The 21,176-nt window shown below is 39.8% G+C and overlaps 1 protein-coding gene across 5 annotated transcripts in view; it reads right to left on the bottom strand.

Annotated features, from left to right (window-relative positions):
- Nucleotides 1–21,176, bottom strand: part of RAPGEF4 (Rap guanine nucleotide exchange factor 4) — a 153,703-nt gene that overhangs the window by 51,214 nt on the left and 81,313 nt on the right. For 4 of the 5 annotated variants that reach the window (XM_054830896.1, XM_054830900.1, XM_054830901.1 and 1 more), the window contains 4 exons: nt 5,457–5,510; nt 4,466–4,572; nt 2,447–2,568; nt 848–1,031 (listed from right to left, as the gene is read on the bottom strand). In XM_054830896.1, coding sequence (XP_054686871.1) covers nt 848–1,031; nt 2,447–2,568; nt 4,466–4,572; nt 5,457–5,510 — 467 coding nt within the window. The remainder of the gene's footprint in view (nt 1–847; nt 1,032–2,446; nt 2,569–4,465; nt 4,573–5,456; nt 5,511–21,176) is intronic. The other variant, XM_054830897.1, reaches the window with a different exon arrangement.

Here is a 21,176-nt window from a genome sequence, read left to right as displayed (position 1 = left end):
ATATGTCTTCAGTGGCCCCTAAACACTACCTGCATAATGAAGAAGTTGCCTTCAATGGAGGGCCAAACAGAGGTTATACCGGTTGCTTTGAAGTCACTATAAAGCTATCTGTAAAAAAGGCCTTTAGCACAGTTTTCAGTGTGACCAGAATGTATTGCTGAAAGGATGGTTAGCCAGCTGCTGAGTGAGAGGACATGATCTGATAGCTATGAAAAGATTAGGGAGACATCCTCTGTGGCCTAGGTACAGAAAGCATTTTTATTTTTTTTTAATGTATTGATTTTATAACAATAAGAATGGATAAATAAACCCACAGAGCCACATTTCATACCTTGCTAGCAAACTACAACAGGCCAAGTCCAGCCTATCTTAATTCAATAAAGTCATACCAAGGATGAATCTAATTAATGGCTGCCACTGATGACTGTAATTGAAAGGTACCTGCTGTGCTGCCATCCTACAACTCTACTCACTCACAATAACTGAAAGCAGCATAGTTAATTGAATGGCACATCTACACAGAAAGTGTTAACAGATCAGGACTCTTCTATTACCTGCAACTTACTTTTGGGGAGATTCAGAAATGAAATAAAACCTCATAATGCAGCATTTTCCTCAAAGTGCATATGATGACATCTGATGGTTAATCTCAACACACAGTTCAACTTATAAGCATTAATAAGGACTGGAAATCACTTAATATGGACTTAAAAACTTTAGAGGTTGAACAAACTGGCACTGAAGTGAAATAACTGGCCAAAGGATGTCTGATGATAAATGTAGACTTATCTTGTTTCCATGTCACAAGGAAGGCCCAGGTATAATATTAACTCATTAATCTGCTTACGGTTTTCTGAGAATCATCCTCATATGAGCATCTGGCCCAATCTGAGACAGTAGAAGGACAGTGTCCTGTAGCTCCTCATCACACTCCTTTTTCTCTTCCTCAGTTGGCAAAGGGGCATCTTCACGCTCATCGTCCAAAAATCGATAAAATAAGTATTTGTCTTGAAAGTGGTGTTCCTGATCCACTGCAAACAACATAACATATCAAACACTAAGTTCTCCCCATTAAAGTTAACCTTGTAGAAATCTGTGTAGCATTGTATATGTCACAGATATATTACTTAAGAAGGGAAAGAAAGCTACAGAGAACTGCAAGAGTGTGAAACACCTTTATTTCTCACATATGTCCAAATTATGTAGCTTGGAGGGTACACTTTTAAATTGTGTACTACAAATACTTCCTAAAAGGCTTCTATATGTGTGTGTTGTGGGTGTGTATACATACATTTGTGTGTGTGCACATGTGTGTGTGTTTTTCTTATTAGATCTGGTTTTGTTCTTATTGTTTCAAACCATTTCACTTAACAATTCACACTTGGGAAACAGTTACATCATTAATTTCTAAGAGGTGTTCTCTAGCACGAGCACAATTGCCCTACATGTTTCAGGCAGGGCTAAAAGGTAACAAAATAATTTAAACTCTTTCTGATGTACCAGAAACGTACATCATCAAGATATAATCCCAGGGGCAAGTTCACTGACCTGCGTCCTGGTGGAAGAACTGAATGGAAAGGCTACCAAGAGAAGACTTCTAAAGAGACCCTATGATATGACAAAGGACAAAACCTCAGTCTTCCAAGCAAGTTAGAGGGATGTGTTGAGTTAGATACTGTGATACAGCTTGTAACAGCTTGCCCCTGGGAGTTCAAGGGAATATTTGGCAGGAATTAAAGCTAGAGCCCTTAGGGTAAGGAAGCCATGGAAACAATCTGTCTTCTCAGTGTGGAAATTTCTCCTTGGGATATGGGAAGCCCAACAGAGGATAAATGGAAGTGGACTGTAATAGAGCTGCTCTTCTGAACTTAATAAAACTGTACATGCAAAGCTTCATCTATGAATATTGCTTTAGAAAGCTACCCTTTTGAGGGCTGTAATATCCTGTTACCAAGTAAATCCTGCCAAATGTAAACTGAAAGTCAATGTAAAATACAGTCAGAAAACTAACATAAAATCCCAGATGTCTGCACTGGAATGGCTGGAGTGCTGAATTTGGGAACCATTCCAAAACCACTGAAAATCATTCCAAAATTATGGATCTGAGCAAACACAAATGCTCACATTCACTTCCAAATGCTGCATATCTTTGATGAAGATCAGTTTTGTGTATGGTAATGCATCTCTTGGTTTTGGCTTGAGTGCTATACAGGTCTTGCAATATAATCACAAGCCAATGTACTCCTAAGTATAATTAGTTATCATTATAAATCGTTCATTTACTTTTCAATATTCTCGTAAGTTAAAAAGGTATACTAGCAGCGAGATTCACATAATACTGTCTGTGTGTCGCACTTGCACTTGTGAATAAATGGGTTGCTCTGCAGCATTTCTTTTGGGCTTATGATCATTTTCTTTTTCATGCAAGAGATTTTCTTTATCTTACCATGGTTAAGAACACCTTCTTCGAGCAATACTTGCCACATGCCAACAGCCTGGGTTCGTGAATGGACACAAGGACTTTGCTGCATCATCCAGTCAACTAGTTCAGTCCCCACACAGCATTGCCTGAAGGACAAATAGAAATTAAAAGGGAGATAGCCAAGAGAGATCACCAACAGTGTCTGCCAAGAACAGCAATATCTTAAACTCTGTATAACCTTAGTCAAATCTCCCTAAAGAAAAGACAATGTCACCATCTACGTGCATATGCTTGAAATACCAATGAAGGTGTTCGGTTCTGAGAGGATCGCCTCAGCAGAACAAGAAGTGTTTTGGGAAATGCAAAGTTCAGAGGATCAGAGTGAGCCTGTGCCACCTGGTATAAAACCTGTTGCACCAGTGCAACAACCTCCAACCCAGATTTCAAAGGAAACCTTCCCTGTATACCAGGGGAGAGCAAAAGCCTCACACTTCTCAGAATCGTGTGTGAAAACGTCTATCTAACACTGCGAAAACTTTGCCAATGAAAACAGCCTCTGCAGGAAGAGGGAGTGTTATGAAGGTGCTCCTCCATTTGCAACCAAACTCGGGCCACACTGTATTTGGGGACATTGGTTTGTAGGTACACAGTGTTTCTGAGGCTCTCTCATGCTGGGCGCTGGTCACCTCGCAGCTCCTGACTGACCCAGAGGTAGACAATAGCAGGCCTCAAGTTCTGGAGAATGCCCAAAAAGCAGGAAAAAGCCAAAAAGCCACATGGTCACTAGGTAAAATTTTTTGTCATAACACTCCCTAGCTCAGCAAAAAAGAAGCAAATAAGCAATGTGATCAAAAACTTACAAATCTATAACTGATCACACGTAGAACAGAGAGGAAGCTGGCCAGTCCTTCTAGACAGGCTCTCGTGGCTCCATGCTTCTCACATCACTTTCAGAGACCAAGGAAATAGATAATACTGAAATTGCTGAAATTTAGCTTAAATAATGCTCTTCCAATTAAAATCCCATTTTGATGACAAAGCTTTCCCTCACCTGAATCCAGTCTAAATTTTGGCATTCCATATTTAAAAAAACCCCAAGGATAAAACAGTAAGAGTTTTTCCAAACTATGTATAAGATAAAATGATGCAGTTGTTTGGACCAGCACTGGTCTTCATTATCATACATGCTCTTTTGTTCTTCTAGAACAATGAGCAATGTCATATCATGATATATTCTCAGTTCAACTCACAAGCTCCAAATACCTTGCATCATATTAAATACATTTTGGACTGAAATAGGAAAATCAATGCACTTATCTCTCTGCAACATATTGATTTACTATTTAGAAAAAGACACGCTCAGAGTTTTTAAACCAATTTTTATTTAAATACACTCTGAATAATGCATTAGGTATTCGATTTAAACATTAGACACTAAAACAAATTGATTGTTCCTTAACCCAACAGTAGATAGATCCCGACTCTTTGAAGTCAGATTCCTATTCTACAAGTGCCATTGTTATCTCACTTCAGCAAGGCAGTGCTGCCACCAGCAGGAAGAGAAGAAAGCCTGGCAATACACTGAAAAAAATATTTTTAAATATAACAGAAAATCTACATAAGGAATGTTTCCCACTAGATCAATTTTCAGAACTCCACACTAAGCAACACCACTGTAGCAATCAGTACAGTAACGTAATATATTAATGAGCTTTCCTATTATCTCTTACTGATATTGAAAGAGAACAGAATCTACATTTTAACTTGATATTTCACAGAATATTCCAGCTAACTATGCTATTAACTTTGGAAGAGTTTTTGTATGTGAATACTCTGTTCACAATCATGGACTCAATTTCCAGTCAAATTACTTCAGAAAAGATTTACCAGGCCCATTAAATACTGCATAACATCCAGACTCAAATAGCATCACAGAATAATTTCAGACCTTTTGAGACCTGCAAGTATGGTAAAGCATAAATCACAAATCAGAGGATGGCAGGCATAAAAATTCAGAGACCTCTATACAATCAGCTCACACACCTGTAAGTCTTCAGATGGTATTTACGATCTCTTATCATGTGAGGGGCTCGGGACAGAATTGTATTCCGCAAAATCTTTCCAGCTCTGAGGATCTTTTCTGAAGGAACCTTGGTGATCAGGGAGAAAAAAAAGGGACCAAGACACACAGATTTTAAACTTTCCATAATCTCTCTACTGCCTTCTGCAAAACAAAACACAAGTTCTCTTTTCCCTAAATTAAAAGCCCTTGCACAGATGCTTACTTTTGCAGAGCAATGTAGTATATATTCAGGATTTTAAGTCTCACATACTGTCACAATTTAAGCCCAGCTGGCAACTAAGGACCACACAGCCACTCACTAACTCCAACCCGACAGGATCGGGGAGAGAATCGGAAGAGTAAAAGTGAGAAAACCCATGTGTTGAGATAAAGACAGTTTAATAAGTAAAGTAAAAGCCACGCACACAAGAAAGCAAAACAAAGAATTCATTCACCACTTCCCACAGGCAGGCAGGTGTTCAGCCATCTCCAGGAAAGCAGGGCTCCATCACGCGTAACGGTTACTTGGGAAGACAAACACCATCACTCTGAAGATCCCTCCCCCATTCTGTCTTCTTCCCCCAGCTTTATATGCTGAGCATGACATCATATGGTATGGAATATCCCTTTGGTCAGCTGGGGTCAGCTGTCCCAGCTGTGTCCCCTCCCAACTCCTTGTGCACCCCCAGCCTACTTGCTGGTGGGGCAAGAAGCAGAAAAGGCCTTGGCTCTGTGTAAGCACTGCTCAGCAATAACTAAAACATCCCCGTGTTATCAATACTGTTTTCAGCACAAATCCAAAACATAGCCCTGTACTAGCTACTGTGAAGAAAATCCCCGCCAAAATCAGCACACATACTTATCACATCTAACAGAAAACATCACTTCAGCTGATACACATTACACTGTTGGAAATAGGAGTTATTTCCATTTGTCTAGCGGCCTGGCTGTACTGCACACCTATCCTATTACCTGGGTAATGGTTTTAGTAGGACGATGTGGGATGTGAGGTTCAATAAGAGGTGTCTGAAAAATAAAATGAAATTAAATACATTTTTAAAGGTTGAGCAGTAAAATAAAATAAAGGCTAAACCAAAAAACCGAACAAAGAATCTGTAAAAACAAAGAATGATGTGTAAGTAAGTCCAAGCTCTGCCCAGGGGACGTGAGTAGAAAAAGCTCTCTGAAGACATCCTAAAGACAAACTTGTCTCTTAATGCTCAGCAAACTAAAACAGTGACATGACATGTGAAGATGAATAAACAAATGCATGCTAAACTTTCTAAAGTACTAATGAAGTGTGCAATGGCCAAGCGTCACAGCAGATCTGAGGCTACGCGGGCATAGCTAGCTCTTCTGCTTGCTGCTCTTGACCCGCAGTGGGCACAACAGCATTCCTCCACATGCGGCTGCCTCCGCCATTCAGTCCTCCACCACGGAAACTCTCCCCTCCTTCAGCACCGTTTTCTATCCAGTTCTGTTCTCCCTTACGGCGTAACATAAGAAGCAGGAATGAAGAAAAAGCTCTGCTCCCACTCTCTGTTTTTTCTAAACTATCAGGCCTAGCTGGCAACCCTTTTATAGTGGCTCCCCAGAGCTCTCTGCAATGCAAGAGCAGACAGGCCACTTCCAGAGACCTGGGGAAGGACTTTCACAAAGGGGCCGGTGAAGGAAAAAGAAAAGAGTAAAGCAGGTGACTTGGTTTTGCAAAGGGAAGAGCGAAAGGGAAGGCCATCAGGGCTCTGCAAGAGAGAGGCAGAGAAGGGGGTGAGAGAAATGGGAAAACAGGCATGTAACAAACAGGCGAAAGGAGAGGGGAGACAGGAAGCACATGGCACAACACAGAGGAAAAAGGAAAGCAGAAGGTTAAAGGACAGTAGAAAAGGAGACGAAGGAGAACAAAACCAAACTTCAGCAGCCACCTCAGAATGATGGGAAGACATTTTGCTTTGTTGGGACTGGTAGTTACCAGCACAGACCAAATTTATTTCCAGTGTGAAATGTCAGGAGACATGAGACAAGGGCTGAATTTGGCTGGCGCTGTGGGCTTGCTGACAGGGCAGATCATACCCAACACAGAGGTCTCCTACAAGGGCAAGACCTAGCACCTTGGCCCTTGGCAGCCACGGCTCCCTGGCACCCGTACAGCAACGGCAGGACAGCCAGGTTGGAAGTATGGTGAAACACTTGCTGCGTACTGCTGGGTTGCAGGGTTCAGTTTTATTAAGCTGGGCATCTGTTCGTTAGCTCCCACAGGATTTTAATGATGTGACAAAGTCCTTGTAGTAATCAAATAGCACTAGGAGCTACGAATGCACCAGGAGACTATAGGTCAGCTGAGAAGGGGAAAATGAGGGAAGCACATGACAGAAACCCATAAAGATAAGATAATCTTAACTGAGAGGCCTGTATATGGAAAACAATGCATATGGTTTTTCATTTCTACTCATACCTTATAAGAAGCTTCTGAAAAGACAAATCAATGCAATTAAATTGGGATTCCTGAATTTTCTCATTAATACGTCAACAATTTTTCAAAGACTCATTTAAGTTATAAACATTTCTGTTCCACTTGAAGGGCGGTAGAACATCCCTCAATATTCCTTGGTTTCTGGAACTATGTGGAGCATGCTTTAGACAGTCTACATTTGCAGTTATAGCATGCTAAAAATGGCTAGAATATTTTGAAAGATGCCTCTAATAGAAACAAAACAATTGAATAACAGCTTCAACAGGTATATAAATAATAAAGTCAGAGATATCACTCTGAGTATTAATAATTTTTGCTTGCATTTTCTTTTAAAAGGATTTCAAGTCCTCATCAAGTTCAATGAGATTGAAGGTAAATATATATTTAAATGGTTGGCTAAATTGGCATTAAAGCCGTTATGAATATTATTTTTAAGTTCAGCATTCTTAAAAGATTTTTTTAAAATCAATAAAGCACAATATACTCAATCTAGCATCCAGATTTTAATTCTAGTTAGGAGTATACTTTAAAGGACAGATAAAATGCATAAGAAAAAATATAAGAGACTTTTACAGCAATAGACTAGTGAAAACTAATCACATTTTTGTTCTTTAGATTTTCCATTGAGCCACAACAAAAATGCATAAAACTAATAGTTGAAAAAATCAAATATGGATGAAGATTTGTCAATAAATCTCCCATCCTAATCAAAGCAGAATACAAGAGAGCATTTAGAAGAAATCTGATTCAACTGAAAAGTACAGAAAACACCCAAGGTGAAAGCTAAGGCACAGCACAAGAATCTGCAGAAAGCAGCAACAAGGCTTGTTCACCTATATTTGATCCTGACCAACACAGAAGGATCAGCTGCAAAGACAGAAGGTAACTTGGGTGAAGGTGATCATGAAATGACCCAGTGTCAGAACTTTACAGAAGGAAATAAGAACATCAAACTAGAAACTATGGACTAGGAAGAAAAATTTCCATAAAACCAGAATACTGATAGCTAAATTCCTGGACCAGGTCATGGGGGAGCAAGTGTAAGGTAAAAGGAGTTAAGGAGACCTGGTAATTACTTAATGAAACAATACTAACCACACATACAATATATCCTAGCACAGAGCTAGAAGTTGTAGTAAAGACTCAGCTTAGCTAAAGAAAGAGCTCTTCACTGAAATACAAGAAGGAAATGTACAGAAAGGATAAAGTAAGGGGTTTACAAAAGCAAGTATAAAAATAATTTGAATAATGAAGGACAAAATTAGAAAAGCAAAGATATAAAATGAGACAGACCTACCAAGAAATGTCAAGAGCTACAAAAAATATTCCACAAGTACATTAGTAGTAAAACAAAGAGCAGGAAAAGTGTTGATCTACTGCTCAACAGAGGAAAATCTATTGACAGATAATTAAAGGACAGAAGCAGTTGAGTTATATTTTGTATCAGTGTTCATTAGAAAGATCTGTGGCAGACAGATGCCTAATATCCTTAGTAGTAGAGTGAAAGGAGTAAAATCTCAGCCTGAAAAAGTGAAAGAATGTATGAGAAAACATTACATAAATTAGATATTTTCAGACTGTCTGGGTTTATAGAATTTCATGTAGGAAACTTGAAGAGCTTGAAGAAACTTAAAGAGGGCTGCAGCCATCTCGGAACCATCTGACAATTCTTGAGGACTAAGGAAGGCAGCAGAAGATAGACAAATGGGAAAAGGAGGAGCTGAAAAATTATAGACGTGTCAGTTTAACTTGTCTTCCTAGAAAAAGTCCATTTGTAAGCACCTGGAAAAGAACAGGGAGATGAGTCACATGTGACGTATATTAATTAAGAACAAATCATACCACAGTGATCTAATTTCTTTCCATGACCGGGTAGCAACACAGATCGATTAGGGAAGAAACAGTAGTTTTTCAACCCTTTACTTCAGTACGACTTCGGCACCGTCTCATATGATAATCTCTTCTGCAAAGGGCAGGTTAAATTCTTACAAACTAGGTGCAAAGCCAGTTGGAAAAGTATGTTTTGAAAGCAATTACCAGTGAAGCACTGTCCAACTGGCAGCCATACCAGAGGTCTGTTCTGAGCAGTGTTCTGAAGAATATATCACATCTGACACTATTAAATATTAACACGGGATGAAGTAGAATGCACACTGATTGATTCTGCAGGAGACTTCAGGATGGGAGGTACTGCATGTATATTGGAGAATAAGTTTACAAATTCATACAGTTTCACATTGGTCTGAAGAAAATATGATGCAATTATGCAACACAGACAGTGCTGACTACTTTTCAGGCAGAATCAGCTCTATAAAGACAGGGTAGGAAACAAGTGTCTTGGCAGCAGTTCCACAGTAAAAGTAATAAGGTTTATAATAGATATTAAACAGAACTGAGTAAACAATGCCATACCTGTGTGAAAGCAACAAATACTGTACTAGATAGTCAGCCTAGATAAGACCTAAGCTAAAGCACAGTCTCTCCTTTGCCCACTTCAAAAGTATCTAGAGGAGAGCAACAAGAAAAATCAGAAAGCACAACATAAATAACCAAAGTTGTTCAGCTAAGGAAAAGGCAAGTCTTAGCAGAAGTGTGATAAAAAAGCTTTCAGATTTAAAAGGCCTTTAAAAAGAAGAAAGAAGTCACCTAGTCCATCGTGCAGAGATCAGGAAATAAAGAGTTTAAATTGTTATGCGAAAAGATTCAGGTTAGACAGCGGTGAAGCTTTTCTAACAGTGTGGACAGCGAATACTGGCACAGTACCCCCTGTCAGGGAAGTGTGGATCCTCCATCTTTGGAGGCTTGGGAGGATACGTAAGGTACCTGTCAGGGGTGACACAGCTATAGCGAATTGTTCTTGTGGCTCAGGGATGGACTAGGTGCTTTTCTGAAGTACCTTTTAGCCTCGCTGTGTGGCACTGTGCAATTTTTGAGGACACCTTTACATGTCTAAAATTAATTCAACCACAAGGTTGAATAACCCCCAGAGCAGCAAGCCCAGACTCAAGAAAGCAAGGCAGTCACTCCTACTGAGGAACGACGTCGTTGCCAGCCAAAAGACACGTCCAGCAAAGAGTTCCCTCAAAGTTAAAGCCTTTCAAAGCTACTGCAGTGAACTCTGGCTGCACTAGCGATGAGCTGAAATGCAACAAATGGAACCATAGGGCTTGGACTGAGTTTGCTACAGAAAGTCAAGTCAGGCTTCAAAGGCAGGGAAATGTAACATCAATTAGTTAATAGGCGATACGGTGTTCCAGCAACAACTTCCCATCAGGAAAAAATGGATTCTGTAAGGGATTGTATCTTAGAATAATAGTCACAACTTGGCTGAAGTCCAAGAAATGTTTTGTAAGTCTTTTGTAAGTCTTTACAATCTTGGATCTCCCATTAAGGGATGCTTAGAAATTACTTTAGAAAAAAAAAAAAGTAGCTTTCTCTATAAAACAGCAAAGTGAGCAGTGTTTAATTAGCCTCTTAACGTATTCTAGTACCTTTGAAGAATTAATGTGACTAAAGCACATACATGTTGCACAGAGCTGTGTGACTGCAGCTACTTGATGATCACATTTTTCAGCACTTCTGAATAAGGGAAAAGTTATCAGGTGAAGAGCTGAAATATGTAAGCCAATTAGAATAGTTTACAAATTATTACCCATCTCCTGGACACAGTTGTGACAAGTGCACCTGCTCTTAGCCTTCCTTCCTTCAGCATGAGATAAAGCAACACGGCAGTACCGTCTTGAGCTTTACCTACTTCACGTCCTTTTCCAACTAGTGCAGGCACAGACAGTTTACTATGATCTGCTAATCCCCCTTTTAGGGGAGAACGGGCACACAGATGGGTCTGGAGACTGGAGAAGGGAAAGCTGCATGTGTTGGAAGGGGAAGCAGAAAATGATCGTGCAAAACTGTGATAAGATGGTTTTCAGTGTTAACACTGAGAAACGCCATATCTGTACATTTACTGATTCACATTTGGGCCATTCAAACAAACCCTTCATGAAACCAATCACAAAATTCTGTATTTAAATTGGGGTGAAGCAGAGAAAGTAACAATTTTAGCCTCCATTCCTTTGAAGATTCAAATATTTATGCATGAGAGCAATGCCATAGATTTAAATAGGACTATTCATGTGTATAATTTTATGCACACATTTAATCTCTGGAGAAATAGGCCTTAGATTACAAACTATAGGGCAAGGGCTGCCTTTATTTCTGCGCTTCTTACATCACTGAGCAAGCTATATGCAAACAAATAAATAATATAATGAACAACAATAATAGAGACCTAACATGAGGTCTGTATTTGTCAAGTTATTTGAATCTGCTAAATAAAATCCAAGAACATCTCTTATAAAAACACATTTTTCTGTTCCCCTTGTTAAATAGCTCTAAAGGGATGTTTCTTCTGAGCCTTTACACGTGAATGAATGCTTTAGATCTACAGCAAATGATGGAGGGGACCTAACTTCCTACTCTCAAATGTTAAGGTAGGAAATGTCTATTGCAAAGAACTAAGATGAAATAAAACAAAAGCCAATGAATCCTGTTTTCCCATGACCTCAGTTTAGCTCATCTTTGAACTGAGAACAAGTTTCCGTGTTTATTGTAGTTAAGCATGGCATGTGAGGTTACCGGGGTGATCAGATAAACCTGTGCACTACTGTTGATCCCTTTATTTCCAACTGGGGTGCTGAAAAGAATTGCAAGTGACATCTGTTTTCCTGCTGGCTGGCAGGGGATCCAGAGGAAACAAAGGACAAAAGCCACACAAGTCAAAAGGTGGCAGCAGCAACAGCCACACCACTAAGAGGTCTGTTTGTGTTACACACTCAGTATTTGCTACTATTGGTGATTTAGGGCCTAATCCAAAGACCACTGAAATAACTGGGAAGTCCCTAATTGACTCAATAGGTTTTGAATCAGGCCCATCGTGTTTGATTCTCCTAAGTGTATTTCAGGAAGCAGAGCATCTTTAGTTCTTACTGGTTCCAAATCACTGTTGACAATTGCCATTTACAACTGACACACTTGAATATCCTTGTATAGGGAAATAAAACATAGAAAAAACCCATTCCCACAATACTGGTGAAAGTACAGCCAGACAGTAAGATACAGCTGACAACTAGCAGAAGTTCCCACAGCCCTCCCACACACCACCTCACCCTTCTACTCTTATCATTCTTTCTCAAATCCATATATCCATTTCCAGAAAGTTATCTTTTTTTGTAATGTCATCTATATGAGCTACTTTAGATCAAAGACATATATAAGAATTCCAAAGATGATGGGCTTTGTAGAGATGACTTTTTCCAATACAAACCAGTATTTCCAGTGATACAGAAGAACCATATAGCAGGGATAAAGCTGAGCATACAGTATCATCGCTGTGGGAGTGCATTTCCAGGTGGAAAGCAGTCTTGGATAGAGTATCCTAATTCAACTCCATTGGTCCTATTTCCATCTGCAGAGAAAGAGTGTGTCTATGCAGACTGCACCAACCTCTGCTAGGATGCTGCAGGTAAAACAATCCACTTAGTGAATGCAGCTTGCAGAAAAACATTAGAGAAGCAGCTGACAAAGATCATGTCATAAAGAGGTCCTTTGAAAAGCACTTTTGTCAAAATTGGAAGGAAAATGTAACCAATATTGTAGGAATTTCTGTGCTTTGCTAGCCTGTGCTGGATCTCTGGAGCAGCCCTATGTGGAACATGCTGATACACCGACCAACGCTTGTCATCAGAAAACAACCTATGTTGTGATCTCTAACCAACCCTCCAGGGTACGCAGTCTGTAAGAAACCTTGGCACAAGCTCCCTGACACAAGGACTTCTGATGGTTGGGGCACATTACCAAGACTGAGCTCCATCCAGCCCAGATCACAATCATATCTGCAGGGAGACCTCACCATGCTCCTCCAGAAGACAAAAAAGTGGAAATAGAAATGCAATTGTCACTACTACGCTGGAAACATTTCACTCACCTCTTCGCTATCTCCCCACAAATGTATGTAGCAGCTGAGAGAATGAACCTGTCCTCCCTAGTGCTCTCCACAAGGCAGTATCGGCAGCCAAAGAGCAAAGTGCCTGCTCACGTCTCCTAACTGGAAAAGTCCAAAACTGACAATGACTGATCTCATGCCAGGTCTGTAGGTGACTTAGCAACACTTTGCAATTAACAAAGGACAAATTACCCAGAAAGAGCACTTGTTTCTGCTCTTCATTTATGTTCACCAAACAATGCAAGTATTAAAAGGACCTGCAGCCAGTCTAGTCTAAAATTGCATTACCAAAGCATCTTCAAATCATCCATGCTCACAAAAGACAACCATACAGTGTCTTAAGAAACCTCTGTAAACAGCAAAAGGTGGAAGCAGGGTAAGGTTTGGACGGAGGAAAACAGAGTCACAAGGATGTTCGCAAAATCAGGGAACTTCCACAGAAACAGTAATTAATCACATCTTAAAAATCTTCTGAGTTTCATAAAACTACAGCATCTGTAATCTAAATACCTCAAACTACAAACTAACTAAACCAAGCAAAATAGACTAGTAGAAATTGTCAGGACCAGTGCTTAAGACAGCTCAGTTTTATTCTTTTTTTCTGAATTAATTGACTGCATGACCTTGCAAATCATGTAATCGCACTGTGTTTCATTTTCCCCTTTTTGGAGAGAGGAATACTAATAATTTCTACCTTTGTAAAATGCTTTGAATACTGTCAGCAAATGGGCTACTATCAAAATATTCAGAGTAACAATGACTGTTTTAAAATCTATATTCTTTAAATGTAATACAATGTGAAGACTAAGCTGTATTTTAAAATACATTCTAAAATTGCTTTCCTTTAGTAATCTACATGTATTAATAGCATAAACAGGAAAATGTGTCCCTGCGAATTCTCAAATGTAATCAGTGTAGCAAATTTATTTTAGAAAGTTAAATTGAAATTGCATTATTAACACTTCTATAATGTTTCTTTGACAAACTGTAAATGTCCGTCCTTTTAACACAAAATGATTCAGCCATTACCAAAAATGATACTTCACTGTGAATGTCAAAGGGAAAAAGAATATTGAAACAGACTATGGCCAGTGCACAAAAACCCCCAGAACATGGCTAATGATGTCTTATTTTCCTGTCATTTTTCTTCTTCCCTGCTACAATGAAACAGCTGCTATAACTACACTGCATGCATTGAATAAAATGTCAGAAAATGCTAACTCTGCTGTGAGCATTCCCGATATTCTGATAGAGGTGCGACTACAGTTGTCATAAGGAATCTCAAGCCAGCATTGTCACGAGTTTCTCTGCTGCTGCATTTTTTTAACCCACAAAAGAATAAAGCATTTTTTTCATTGTCTCACATAAGAATTACTAGTTTCTTAGTATCCATGGCTTTAATAGTATGTTTACTTGTAATTATTTACTTCTTGAGAAACAGACTATAATGATGAAGATGAAAAAGTATGATAAATATTAGGCAGTGAGGTTACTGGTTTTTAAGACCTGCCTCTCACCCATGCTGTAAGTACACAACAACTCTTCAAAAGGCAAACTGAAGGGAAGTTAAAGCTTAATGAGCTTCTGGAGGAATTATTTCACTTCTTTCCAGATACCTTGTAACTTCTGCACACATCTCCCACCTCCAAGTCTCCCAGGAGGCACGCATGCCTCTAGACAAACAGGACTGGATGGGCTCTCTGTTTCTTCGATCATACTGATTATTCTTCGATCGCACCCAGATGCCGGAACTGCCCTCTGAGAACTAGGTGGTGAAATCTTAGATGAAGTGGTTTCATGCCAAACAGAAGGGTGCCAAAAACTGGATAGAGTGTGAATTAGGAGGTGAAATTATGAACCTGTTAAAATCAATGGTAAAACGCTTGACTTTAGTGTAGTCAAAACACCACCCAAGTGAGGCAAGAGCACCATGGTCTCCGGGGTGATAGTGGTTTATGTATTGTGTGACCTCAGCTAGTCATTCCACTTCTGAGGGTTTCAACTTCTCCATCTCTGAAATGGGGATGATAGTATCTACTCAAATCTCTGACAAGTGGTGAGAAAGAGCAACTGAAAACACTGCTGAATGCTGCAACTGAAATCCTGGAAGTCTAGTCTCTGCAAATTCATCCTGAGCATTTTATGATGATTTTTAACACAGAAAGGAAAAGTCATCAAAGTGCGACAGGGCTTGGGGGCATTGAAGGTTACCTCCTGAATTCCTTGGGGAGGTCAGCAACAAGGTAAAGTCTCTGGCAAGTGGCGAAGAGAAGTTAATTTAAACCCTTTTTGTGTCTCTTCTGGTGATTCCATGTTCCTTCTTCTCAAAGCTCAGGACAGTGCATTGTGTGAACACACACGAAATGAAAAAAACATTGAAGGAGTGCAGCACATCTGCCTCAGATTCCAGCTTCCCTATCTACTCCTCATCCTTCCTGTCATCCTTTTCAGACATAAATTTTTGCTAAAAACAAAACTGAAAAGGAATAATCTAACAATATCCAGTGCAATACCTTCTGTTATCCTACTTCACAGGAGATTTTTAATGATCTATATAGATGTTTTCCATCTATACAGAATGTATTTCCTAAAAAAGGTAAATGGTTGTTTCTGTAGTATATGAAAGTAAACAGAGGAAAGAAATCCCACACTGATGGCTAGACCAGAACACATTTTTAAAAAAGCACAAACATTCTTCTTTCAGCCAAGTATTTCTTTACTTCAACAGCTTTAAGTCTTCTGTCATAAACATAAAAACCATTCAAGCACTTCTGTTTAATTTACATATTTGTGTGTCAGTGGAAAAGACAAGCGTTCTGCTCTTGGCAAATATCCACAAAACAACCTTCTTATCTTCCTTAAAACTTCTATTTCCCATGATGTCTACAAAAAGCTTGTCAAAGTGGAAGGTGCTGATGTGCTGAACCTGCTACCTATCCTGTCTCATCCAAGTCTTTCAGGCTGTGCAGTTTATCTATTGGGTGGTTTTGTTTCGAAATTGGATTGTAGTCTTGTTAGGTTAGTGCCCTTCTTCTTAGTGCTTCTGATGCAAGAGACAGCTCCTGTCCCTGACTGGGATGCGTTAGCATCCCCACAGCTCTGCTAACCACAATGAACCTTCATGACCAGAGAGATCTAACCAAAACCCAGAGTGCCCTCATCACAGTTTACAATTTCCTCAAGGGGGGCAGCGGAAGGGGAGGTGCTGATCTCCTCTCTCTGGTGACCCGTGATAGGACATGAGGAAATGGAATTAAGTTGTGTCAGCGTAAGTTCATACTGGACATTAGGAACAGGTTCTTCACTGAGAGGGTGGTTGGTCCCTGGAACAGGCTCCCCAGGGCAGTGGTCATGGCACCAAGCCTGTCAGACTTCAAGGAGCATCTGGACGACGCTCTTAGTCATATGGTTTAGTTTTAGGTTGTCCTGCGAGAAGCAGGGAGTTGGACTCGATAATCCTTATGGGTCTCTTCCAACTTGAGATATTCTATGACTCAATGAAAACAGAAGGGACCTGGTCACAAGGGACAACATATACCTTCTGAGGACAACCCATCAACATCATTACCTTCTGCTACGAGGGCACATGATCATCTGATTCAGTAATGGGCAAAGTCCAAGAGCATAAAGTCAGTGGGGAAATACTGGTCTATGAAGGGTAAAGAAGGGCTTTTCTTTTTCTTTTACAGTAAAATCCAATTGTGGTTTCACACATTTAACTAGCATGAAATGAAACTCATAACTGCTGTTTTAGTTAATCAGTTAATTCAGTGTTCTTCAGATACTTTACTGGCAGTAATTGTATTGATTAAAAACATACAAAGGCATTTGGAATTAAATTATTAGATCTGAACAACATGGATTAATATGCCCTATTTTTCACATTAATTCCATAATGCAATGAGAATAATCAGTAATAAAAATACAAACATTGAGTTAATGTGCCTCTGTGTGAACAGTAGGTATTCCCCAAGAAAACAGTAAAAGAATAATACTATTAATTCCTGCCAATCTGAACAAAATATAATTAGCATTGGAAAATAGTAAATATTTCATATTTGTAAATTTGCTCCTTACCTCCTCCTAACTTCCTACAGAGCTTGCAGCTGCCTAACTTGACACCATTTAAACCAGGGCTGTTCACATTTGTTTTACTGTTTTGAATTTCAGCTCATCTTCCCTGATAACTAGTGAGGGACAGACATTTCGAAACATACTTTGATCTGCTTCTGTTGTTAAATGAATCTTTATTGTAACTTGAGAAAAAAATTGGCTGCAGAAATGCTCACAGAACACTGCAATAATTAACCCAAGACTGATACGGAGAGGTGAAATTACTCTACCTGACATTTTCCCTAGCAAACCACATCTCTTTACATCCCAATTCACCATAGTATGTTTCTGAAAGAGATGACCTCTTTTTACCTCTCTCAGTATGTAGCCTGAGCTGTGTAAATTCTGTGATGTCTGGCTTTTAGGGATATCACAGAACCAGCCCTGTCCTTGTGAAATGGAAAGGAACCTATTGTATGTATTTTGTAATTTAACCCCTTTCTCCTGTTTCTCTTTAATGTTGATACTAATTTTCACATCATCGCTAAAAATATTGCTTCGTCCAGCTGAAATTCTGTCACTGCCATCTCCCAACCACTCACCTCCTTTTTAAACATAATCTCAAAATCTTCTTTGGCTTAATTGACTCTTTAGTGTCTCTTTGTGGTCTCTATAAAGGATAAGGACTGTTGCGCTATGTTAAGAAAATCACAGTGTGGAAATGTTTGCTGATCCAGAGAAATTTAATTATTGTAATCCAAACTAGCTTGCCTGGAAATACTGAATGTACATAGAGCATTCCCAGCTAATTTGTGTTAAAAAGAACATCATTTCTGCAATAATGTAGGACTATTCAGCTTCTTTATGACAGTTGGTCTAGGAGACTCTCTTGGAGAAGGGAAGATGCATCCTCCCCAGAGGAATTTCTAGTACAGTGAGGTCCAATATTATTGCAGATTGTCCTGTGTCTGCACTGCCCCAAGGTCACACAGCACTTTCCAGGCAGCAATCCAGGTTCTCTACCCCAAACCTCAGAGCAGAAAAGCCAGACAAAACACAAAAGACTGTGTTTCAAGAACACTGACTGTAACACTGAAGAAACCAAGCAGACTAAGTAGCATCCGGGAGCTCTAGCAAGGCAACCTGCTGGTTTTCTTCTCCCTCCTTCTTCCCCCAGTTTGGACCAGCAAACCAGGAAGATGAGAGAGCCATTCTACTACACAGGCCCACAACTGCTGTGGAGCCGTGGCTATACATTTACGGTATAAGGAATGACAAAACCAGTTTTGTCGACACGGGTTTTTCCAACATTCCCCTGGAATCTGCAGCAGCTATCACTGACAGCAGAGTGTGAACTGAATCAGGGAAACAAAAGGGGAAGGGGGGTGTTAAGCTCCTGTATCTTGTGGACTCGTATAGTTTTGCCAGTCAGGATGAGGTACCTTGTGCAGCTAGTGACAATAGGCTTTTCTTAGGTTTATTTCCCAGACTCATTTGGAATAGCTGCCAGAATCCAGCAGCCTGCAGACCACAAATTGCAAATCCCTAATCTAGACTGGCTTTGAACACAATTAAGACAACTCAAGAGGAGGGAGGGAGAGGGGAACAAATATTTGCCTGGATCTGTATGTGTATTACAACAATAACAGGAATACAGCATACAAATCTGTATTTAAACACAGGGGACTGAAATCACACAGATTAATTTGTGATTTAGCAGTGAATTGCAATGGAGCTGCAAGCTGGCCTGATAAAATGATCCCCTGCCCGTTGCCCCTCTGCTTCCCCTGCAGTTGACGTGGGCTGGCAGAAATGCCATGTTTGGGGCAGGAGAGAGTCTCAATTCATAGCTGACAGACCTGGTAATGCTTTGTGTGGAGGTTAGACATTTAAGGCTGCAGACAGTTCACAGCAGCCTCAAACAGGACCACTGGCATCTGTCCCCTCCAGCAGGGCAGCCACAGCCCCGCGGTTCTCCCTGGGCCCAAATGTGCTCTGCTCTGGGAGCTGATGCTCCCACTACCTCCCTGTTGCACAGTCACCCTCTCCTCCCTGGGCTCCTGGTGTCGGTGCTGGCCCTGATGTGGCTCTACGGTGGGCTGGGTCAGAAAATGGGTCCGAGTGAAAAGTGACCATCCCAGCCACTGTGCAAAAGGCTACAAGGGAAGAGTGGCATGACAGATGTTTCTTTAGCCCCCTCAGATTCTTGCATTTGAAGTCAGCTACTTTAAAGAGTGAGGATGGACAAAGCAGTACTGGGAGGCTTACAAAGACTTAATCATCATTCTCCCCTGTTAAGCTACTGGCTCCTTCTCCATCCAGTTCGGATTTAAGGTTATTATACAAATTGTTTATATAATTTCATTTCCTAAGATAAAAACAAGTGTGGCTGAGTAATCCTAATTAGAAGCAGTGTAATAACTGGTATTGGAAGTAAGATTTTTTTTATTTTTTCATTTTTATTTTGGAACCTAAATTATTTATTCTTTTCATTTCTCTACCAGTCAACTCAGCTATGTGTATTTGTATTTCCTCACTAACTGCTATCTTTAATTTTAAGACAGCTGCATCACTGATGATAAAGCACACAGATATCAAACATGTTCACAATCTTGTGCCAAGCTTTCTTCCAGAAGGAAATTTACAAAAAGAATAAACAATGACAAGTCATAAATCATAAATCTTTAAATACCTGAACAGCACTTGCTCCTTAACCATCACTGGAGATAATAGTCCAATTACATTTTTGGATCTGTCGTAGATATCTGACATTTTTGCCTCAACAATTCTAACACAGAATGGCTCTAAATGAGGACCACAAACCAAACACTTGTTCTGGTGGTGGTGCTTTTTGCGGGGAGCCAGCACAATTGGCTCCTGACTCTTGACTAGGTAACACAAAAAGAAGAAAAAAAATCACTGTAGAGCTTTTCCCCACTATTTATTAACCTCTCAAATTTTTGTCATCTGTACACAGACAAAAAAAGATGTTGCTAAATGATCAGATCAGACACATTGATTACTTCTTACTGACTCAGAACTATAATTGACTTTGCGGAATACCAATTTCCAGCATGTATTGTAGGACAGGCAGTCAAAATGCTCTGCGAGAGATTATATGAGTGACTAGAAGGAATCTGATTTTAAGATCCCTGATCCAATTTTTCTGCCAAACTTGAGAAAATAATTACAAGATTCAAAAAAATTCATTTTGCTGTTTCAAATATAAGTGCCAAATGTGTTACTTGTATACGCTTGACTTGTCTGAAGACATGAACCTTGAAAAGGACTATCTTTTTTTCTCAGTATAATTACCCACTCTTTCTGCCTTTCAGCTGCAAGAGATAAATGGAGCATATGTGCATGTTTTTTATGGGTTGGGACAGAATCACACAGAAGACACAGCCAAGGAGCAAGAGTCATCAAATGTGACTCCACAGCATGCATTATCAGACTGCCCTTGCCAGCACTGGCAGGTAAGGCAATATGCTGTTTCCCCAGAGAACTGGAACTGAGTGATGCTCCTATTGAAAGAAGGTGCCACATCTACTTCACAATATTGAGTATTTTACAAATTCTAGCATTTTCTATGAAACTCTGTTATTTTTCCATTATTTATTTTATTTATCCAAACTATGATAACAACACTCATTCAGCTGGGCAAGAGGAGTCAGAAAGGGAAAACATCTCTTCAGTCAAATTGCCTTTCCCATGCTACCCCAAGCACCTCTGTCATCCTTTTGTGGGGAGAAGGTTACTCAGGAAGGAGGTACTTGCTTACTCTGCTACTCTGAACAAGGCCAACAGTATGAGTTAGATCCGCTCCAAATTATGAGATTAACAAAGGAATATATATCACTTAGTTTTTCATTTGTCTATTGATTTCTGAACTTCTTCCTCTCACTCCCAGGGTCTCTTAGCATTATCACACTGATCACAATACGTTCCTGTAAGAACACTCATTTGAAATGCATGAACACTATGAATCCCATGCCTTACAATGGTCTGAGTAAACCAGCATCCTTCTGTCTGACAGTCACTCCAACTTTCTGTTACTGCAAGCTCTTTGTAGCAGAGGCCTCCATCCCTCTTTTGCATCACAGCATCCAGCACAAACAAGAATTGCAAGACTTTAGGATACACATAAATTGCAGTAAGTTCTGACATA

This window comes from Grus americana, chromosome 6 (genome assembly GCF_028858705.1).
Source record: "Grus americana isolate bGruAme1 chromosome 6, bGruAme1.mat, whole genome shotgun sequence".
Taxonomy (NCBI): domain Eukaryota; kingdom Metazoa; phylum Chordata; class Aves; order Gruiformes; family Gruidae; genus Grus; species Grus americana.
This window is presented reverse-complemented; position numbering and strand designations above follow the sequence as displayed.